General features: G+C 43.5%; 1 protein-coding gene across 1 annotated transcript in view; it reads right to left on the reverse strand.

Moving 5' to 3' along the window:
* Positions 1 to 7,612, reverse strand: part of FRMD4A (FERM domain containing 4A) — a 290,837-nt gene extending 283,225 nt beyond the window's left edge. Inside the window, exon 1 of the mRNA XM_025043396.1 lies at positions 7,502 to 7,612. Within this exon, the coding sequence (XP_024899164.1) occupies positions 7,502 to 7,594 (93 nt within the window). The 5' untranslated portion in view covers positions 7,595 to 7,612. The remainder of the gene's footprint in view (positions 1 to 7,501) is intronic.
* Positions 7,613 to 8,559: the final 947 nt, after the last annotated feature.

The raw sequence follows: 8,559 nt of genomic DNA on the forward strand, positions 1-8,559 counted from the left end.
GGAGACCTCATCACCACGACATGAAAGCAGGGACTCTGCTATATCTCCTGGGTCTAGAATACTGCCTGGCATGTAGCAGGTACTAAATAAAAATGTATAGAATTAATAAAGAGGATTTTGGGTCCTAGATGTTTCATTTCCCACGGTATTTATGTTCTGAGACTGGTTTTGTTTGATTGAATTCAGACCAAATTTTCCAGAAATGATCAATATACTTCTAAGCCTTATTGGTTTTCCTGATTAATGTTTCCATAGAGGGATTGAAGTGAACATTTGGAAGCAATCTATCCATGTGGAAATGTGATATTGGCATTTTTGAGAAAAGTCAGTAAGTAGTGGAGGAAAATAATCCGAGGCATATTTATGGACTATTTCAAAATACTCCCCCACAGATTCTCACAGGGAAGGACAAGGGCTGTTCACACACTCAAACATGTTAATTGTGTCATCCAATTTCCAGAAGTTTCTCGTGATCAAGTTTTCTACCAAGAAGAACTGGCATCCTCACATCATAAGGTATATAAATGTCAAATGATTATGTTGCGTACCTAAAACTAATATAATACTGTATGCCAACTATCCTTTAATTAAAAATTTAAAAAAGAAAAACTAGCCTCCCCAAATAAGTCACTTTGTTAAGACTGATCATGACACAAATATTCACCTGAACGAGAAAAGCAGGCACTTGGCAACCCTATTCTTTGGATGTCAATTCTGTTTGATTAAAGATTTATGACCATAAAGGCTTTCTTTTATTCATCTATTCACATTCTCACAATAGATATTTGTTCACCTTATATATATGCCAGGCATTGTTCTGGGGTATAGTAGAAAAACTGACCAAGTCCTTTGAGGCAGTTAATTATTGAGGGACCAGAAAGGAAAAGAGAATGAAAAATCCACAGATGTGGTTCATCCACTCCCAGATTAGGGAAAAAAGACCCGCGGCCTACTTTCTTCTAGATTGTTCCATACACATAACATAATATTGTTCTCAGAGGTGCACTGATGAATCTATACAAGTATAAGCGGATTGTTTTCAACGATGTGATTAAAGAAACTTATGTTACAGGTGGACAGTATTCACCTATATGAGATCTGATTTCAGCTTATAAGATTCAGCTTGTAAGATATCTGATTTCAAAACAAATCTAGCCTCTCTGACTTCAGAAGACTGGGCTTAATTACCCAGAAGGTGGCCTCAAAGTGCTGGGTGCTGCATAGGATGTCCCAGGAAGGTGGACCCAACTCTCAAGGAGCTTAAATGTTTTTTTCTCCTACTGGGAATGACACTCTTGACTAAAAAAGCAAACACGATCAACTCGTTTATTTCTTTTTCATGTAAAGACAACAAAAGCACAGGAACTAGCCAATTTCCTTAAGCTAGCATCGTGCCCAGATGATCCATCTGGGTAATAATCTTATCTTGGAAAGTAGTTCTCAATATGGCTGCACATTAGAATCATCTGGAGGCTTAAACACCAAGGTGTCGGTCCCTTCTCCAGAGATCCTGATATACTGTGGTTTGGGAGACAGCCTGGGTGTTGGGATTTTTAAAGCTCTCCGGGGTGTTTCTAACGTGAACTAAGGTTGAGAAGCACCGCTTCACAATGAGTCATGGCATTTGACCTCTGACATTAGCAAGAGTCAGGATTTAGGCAGGAGTAGGCTAAAGACGGAAACCAAAACCCGATTTCATGCTTGGCTTGACAGCCATCGTTCAGTGCAGGACAGTGAAGCTCCGGGGGGTACCGACCATCTGAAGACAGATTTCCACCAGCCCAGCTTTCCACACCAGAGTAAGGAACAAAAACTCTGGAGAGGAACCAGTAGGAACATTCTGGCCAAGATGACAAGTCATTGGTTTAACGTGACGTAAGCTATGGTAAGAAATAAAATCAACATTGGTTCACCAAGATGGAGTCGTTTAAAATTGTATGGAACTAAGCCACATGGGGAAAATGATCTTCAACACAGCCTGGAGTCTCTGAGAGTCATGCTCCGTCTTCTCCAGAGAGGCGTGTATTTATAGAAGGGACACAGTCTTATGCAGGATCAGGGGGTTGGGTAATAATATGTGTGACTGCACTGATCTGTCTGAACAGTTCCTCGGCTGTCTGCTTTCAATGGTAATAAATATCCACTAAAAGCTGTCTGCTGCATGTGTTTTTGGTGAGGTCTTACACTTCCCTGCATGAATACATTCAGAATGTAAGCGCCACACACTCGACTCTAGAGACCCTGTTGTATTCTGAATGCTTAAGTTATGCAGCTTTGCAGCTGTGATAATGTCATGGTTTGCAAAATAATAGACTGGCAATACGTCAACCTGGAATAACACATCCAATAATGAATAATGTGGGTGCAAAAAGGTTTAATTTATACTGCGTTAAAAATACCGCTCCAGAAATATCACACCATTTCAGTGTTTCCAAGATAAAAAAATAAATAAATAAAAACTCTTTCACTTAAATATTCAAATAATTGTGGTAAAAGAGAATGCTTTCTTGCTTTTTTTTTTTCCCCTCCAACAAAAATGTCAAATTTACATTAGTCTGAAGAGACATGTCTTCTGGGCCCGGTCAGTTGTTCACACGCACGCTCTGTTTGACTGTAAGATTTATGGTATTGTCTCTGAGTTCAGAATAAATAGGAGAAGAGCATCCATCTTCTCCATCTGTATTAACATGTAAGAGTGAACACATTTTCCATCAGCAATAATGGGGCTTGTGGTAATTTAACATAAGAAATGAGGCTGTTCCTGTTTATGTCTTAATTCTGATCCTCTACTTACATTTTCTCGCTGAGGGAAGTGTGTAAGAGCTTTCGGATCTCATTCATTCTCTTACTTAAGAATCGGGAGCCCAGATGTGCTCCCCACCCTCTAGGAGCCTGTCGTCGTGTGGAAGACGGGCCTGATGGGAAGCGGTGGATTCAATGCAATGTGATTTGCCTTCTTGTAAGAGACACGCAGAGTGTTGTGGGAGCCCAAAGGGAGGGAATGTGTTCAGACTTGGCGGCGGGGATGGGGTACCTGGAAAGGCTTCCCACAGGACATTATGTTTAGGCCGAAGGGGATGAATAGGAAGTTAGGGAGGTGGAAGGAGGCAGTGTGTGTCAGGCAGACAAAAGTCCATGCAAAGGCCCTGAGGCAGGGGACAGCAGGTACTCTGGAGGAACTACACCCATATTCAGCATGTTGGAGCATCACAAACCCAGGGCGAGGTATGGGGAGAGGTGAGGCTGGAGAAGGTAGGTAGCAGGACCCTGATTATGAAGGGCCTTGTAATTACATTTAGACATTTGTTCTTATCTTGAGGCAGAAAAGCACTTAAGGGTTTTAAGTAGACAAGAGACACGCTCATGCTTATGTTTTAGAAGGATCACGTTATCTGGAACACAGAGCATGGACTGGGGAGGAAAAAGACTGGCAATGATTAAAAAGTAAAACATGATTGTGGCCTGAATCAAAGGATGGGCAGGAGCGGTTGGATGTGAGAGATATTCTGCAGTTAGAACTGGCGGCACGCGGTGACTGATGAGGCAGAAGAGCCCAGGGAAAGGCAGGAAGCAGGGACGATGCCTGGATTCTAGTCCGGGTGTTTAGGTAGCTGGTGGTGTTGGACAGGAAGCAGGTTTGTGGGCAAGACAGTGAATTCCATTTTAGATGCAGAATTTGAGGTGTTGAGACATTCAAGAGAACAGAGATGTCCAGTCCACCCCAGGATATGTAGGTCTGGATGGTAGGGAGGATGGTAGGGGTGGTGAGCACCCTTAATAAGTGCACACACTGAAACAGCACGGCCAGGCCACATAAAGGTTTGCTCACTTATTCTCAGGTTTTGAATCTGTAATGGTAATCTCTAATACAAAACCATTTCCTCATGTTGTAGGGTCATAAAGTCACCTTTCATAAAGTCATCCAGTCCCCTTGTCCCAGAGCAAACTCCTAGAAAAAATTTCCACATTTGCTCTTTCCTTAACTCATTTAGATGCTATGTTCTCACATTCATTAGAATTTTCCATGAAGTTCGTTTTCAACTCTGGAGCAAAAACATTCCACTTTCGAAGAAAGAAAAAGAAGAAACGCTGTAGAAGTATCTGGGCTAGAGTGAGTTTAGTTACTTGGCACTGGTGTGCAAAAAATTTGAAACACTCTATTTTCTGCACATCTTACATAAAATTGGGAGTCCGTGAAAGGGAAGTTATCGCCAGGAAATACTACCGTTTTGGCTCTATGAGACGGATAACCTTCAAGAACCTCTCCAGGTGACAATGAAGTGTGACTACGAGTGTGGGCAAAAGGCTGTTATTAAAAATACAAGCCAAGCATTCATTCACTCAAAGACAGGCAAGCTTAGAAAATATGCCTACCATTAATGATTGCCTTGTATATGCTGGGTATTGTGTTAGTTCCTCACCTTTCCGATCCTTACCAACTGCCCTCAAGGGTAGACAGTGCAGATGAATAAACCCCGGTGGAGAAAGCCTGAGTCATTTGGCCCCAGTTAGTAAAGGGACAGTGTGGCCGCAAACCTTTCCACCCTACCTTGCTGCTTCCTGTAGCACCTAAATTGTCTTTGTTATATATTTTGTAGCTGAACTAGAGATACGCCTATTATATTGACTTAAAATTGTTTTGTTTATATAAACCTGTATCCCTAATCTCTCCTATTTTACCAAACACACAAATCTTATATTTATTTTTTCTGCCCTGCCTGGCACAGTGATAGGCTCGTGGCAGTCTGCGAAAGCCTACGAACAAGAACTAAGCCTGGTCTCCCAGCCTGCGTGAGGGTCTCTGTAATTAGGATTTGATGGGTGTCTAAGTGGCATAGTCAAAAAGGTGCATTTCTTTTCTTTCAACTTAACCTCTAGGCAGTTGGGAAACAGAAGCAACCGTTTCACCCTGGACACCTAAGGGCACATCGCCGTCAGCACCCTAGAAACTGTTAGTGGTTCTCCTGGTCGTTGGCATCCCTGCCTTTGGTGAACCTTCCATATTTCCTCTCATGTGAAGCCCTGGCGACCAGTTGGCTGTAACCCATTTCTCAGGGCTGGGCTGCAAGGTGAAATCTCCCCAGGGAGCAAAGGTGATAACACACGGGCTCAATGGCAGGGTCTCTTATTTAGGTCCCGCTCTGTCATTGAATGCATGTCCCTGGGCTGAAGCTTAAACCTCTCCACACCTGGTTTCCCTGTTCATACAGGACAAAGGCGATGACCCCCATTCTCTGTGTCATCTTAGCAACTAAAGTGAGGTAATGGATGAGAAATCGGTGTAAAACCATCATAGAAATGCGAAGCCTTCGCATCATTAACTATCGGCCCACACGATTGTCTGTCACTCTCTAGGCTGCTGATGTAACTGAAAAAGCTGTCACTGCTTTGACTTCAGGGAGTCCCCAGGACCGAGTGCTGGTCCTCCGCGTCAGCCCTGAAAGCAGATGCTGCTTCTCACCGTTCTCACCCTCTTTTTGTATAAATGTATGACTCTGATGCTGAACGTTGTCAGAAAGTCAGCAACAGTACAAAACCTCCAATTGGAGTTGACCCGCCATCATTTATTCCAGTTAGTCTCACTCTCTCTCGCCTGCAGTGGAGGGGGAGAGGGTGGGCACACAGGATGCAAGGGCACCCTTCCCGCGAGCGACGGTGGTCCTGGCCCCATCGCTTCACATCCAGCAGTGGAGATTAACAGCACACCTGGTGCTCTGACGACGGTTGTGCTTCTCTGAAGGGCCCAGAAACTTTCAGAGCAGGAGATGCTGGCATGTGCCCAAGGGCAGAAGACAGATCTGTGTGTTCCGAAGGCAAGTATACATACGCCAACATATGCAACAACGAACATGCTTTATATATAACACTGTGCTCATATAGCGTAGGCTTTTCTCAGATTGGTAAACGATGGATAACAGAAATGGTAAATGCATGCTTCTTGATTTATTAAACATGTATGACTTGTTAGACATCCAGCTGGAGAGTCTAGTGATTAAATAGAGGTTACTAGGTTAGTAGGGTTTTTTTGTGTGTAGGATAACTCTCTTAGTATTGCCATGCTGTGCACCTCTGGTATGCACAATTCATGCTTCCGAGTGAGTGTTTGTGGACAGAACATATTATAGAAACTTAGTTATCCATACAGGTCAAAACATTCTCTCTGGCATCTAAAAATCGCATTCAATATGAGCCTCAGAATCTTGTAACTTTTGCAATAACCCTTGGTCCTGTGTTCTAAGGCTCTTGGTGTAACAGGGAGCACGCAGTAGGTGATGAATACACATGAGCTGGTGACCCTGGCATTGAGCACGAGAAGGATGTCTCAGAATAAAGACCTACACACAACCAGAAGAGGATGTGAAGTTTTTTTCATTATTATTCAAATGGCAGAAAAAAATATAAGTCATCATAAGTCAGGAAATCAACCCTACTGGGAAGTCTAGATAGCCCTTCATATTTTTTGAAGCTTTAATTATGTTTTCCTTAAATTTAAAAATCACAGAGTAGTAAGCACAGACACCAGAAAAAAATCACTTGAATTAAACGCTACTCCCCTTTATAAGATGTGGCCCATTGCTTATCTATCAAGAGAGCTCTTTGTTGATCTCACGTTACACCTTAACTCGAGACATCTAAGTAGACGTCCATAGCTCACATAGGGGCCTGCCATGATTCGAACAGGGACTTTGGGGGGTTTCTTAGACCCTCCAAACACTCCACGTCCATGTAGGGGTAGGTGCTGTTCCCCCACAAACGAGCCCACCCTCTTGAGGACAACCAGCTTTGCATTCATTACGGTCACCCACAAAACGGCATTAGTCACTCTCGAGAAGGACAAATCCTTAGTATCGTTTACAGAATTTTCTCTGCCAATAAAGCAAGCATACTTTCAGAAAACTAACAATAATTTTAAGCCAAAATCCATAGTAGTTAAAAAAACAAAACCCAGAATGATAGCAAGGTATTTGAAACAGCAACAACAACAAAACAACGGAGAAGATTTTAACCAACTGTGTGCGCAGTTTATATACCCTCAAGGCATCACAGCTCCTTAATATCATCGTCACCTCCTTTGAAGACACTGTCACCCAGAGAGGAAATCTGCAGCCCTACTGCACTAAGGGATCTGTTTCACTAACCGTAGAAGAAAACAGTTTTCACAGCCCGATGCTTCTCTCAGCAAGCACTCACATCTTCTGTACCCATTCCAGAAGGCAGCCCCCACTCCAATTGTGTCCATTTTCATCTCTAACATCCTCCCCCCGTCCCCTCCCCCCCCAAAAAATATGTGCATGGCTGACGAAAATTTCTGTTTCAAATTTCTCATCATTTTCTGTCAGGAAAAAAAAATTTGCATACGACAGTATTCTACTGTCCCAGACATCTGAAATTTTCAGGAAAACGAGACTTGCAGAAGGATGCTATGTGCAATGAAAACAAACATCCACCTTCCTCTGGAACAATCGCTCGGTGAAAACAGACAGCCCGCCACGTCGCTTACCCTCTCCACGCTGCGTCGTCTCAGAGATCCATAAGGGATTTTCAGCAAAAGTCTTTGGGATCTGTTTGGAGTCACTGCAGCCTGAACCACCATGGTGTAGAGAGCTGTGTGTGTGTGTGTGTGTGTGTGTGTGTGTGTGTGTGTGCGTGCGTGTGCGCGCGCGTTCCCAGCAAAGGGAGAGAAGGAGGCTTCCTCAGAACTAAGTTACGGTCTCCTGGAGGTTTCCCAAATATCAAATAACCGAAAGAGTTTTTCTTTTGACCGAATGAGTCAAGATGTGGTTTGTCGGGAGGTGGGGGGATGGGGAAGAGAAAAAACAGCCCAAGTTCTGCAACTTGAATGAGCCTTCGGCTGCACAGCTTGAGCTCCCCCCAACCCCCACTAGCGGTGTGTCAGTCCCTCTGTGAGATTGCCTGCCCCAGACGTGGGTAAGTGACGCTTCTGGGGAGAGTGATCCAGAAATGTCAACTTTGCTTCTCGTGGCTACAGCTGGGAACCAGGTCAGTTGTCTAATCAGAGCTCTATCAGACGTAGTATTCATTCCACCACGTGACGCCGAAGCCCCTCGGCGGTACAGGAGGTCACATGTTCACCTTAAAGAGACTGTTTGGAACGTCACCATCTGCTGTGGAGATTACTGTGAAATCCTGCATTCTGATTTCACTCTCTTCCCGAGACAGGAAAAGAGATTTGAAGACCAGGGACACAACACGTGGGGGACTTGGGGGAGATGCCTCGCTGCAGTCATAAATTATATGTAGGACCCTGAGTGTCAGACATGCGTATCTGCTTTTTCTCTCTGCTTTCCAATGCTGAGAAAATAGATCTGGGCATATAATTAATTATATATGTGAGTGCTGTCCACAGAGAGAAAGTGTGAGAGAGAGAAGGGTAAAATGTTCGTATGCTTTGTATCGCCTGGTTCAGATGAATCAAAGCAAATATACCAGGCCGACTTGCATGTGGTACTTCCTCATTTAAATGTTTGTTACAGAATATTTATTTTTATGTGTGCCAATAAATATGAAGAAGTTACGTTTGATTTTACGAGGCTCTGA

This window comes from Pteropus alecto, unplaced genomic scaffold, assembly GCF_000325575.1.
Source record: "Pteropus alecto unplaced genomic scaffold, ASM32557v1 scaffold11, whole genome shotgun sequence".
In the NCBI taxonomy this organism is placed as follows: Eukaryota; Metazoa; Chordata; class Mammalia; order Chiroptera; family Pteropodidae; genus Pteropus; species Pteropus alecto.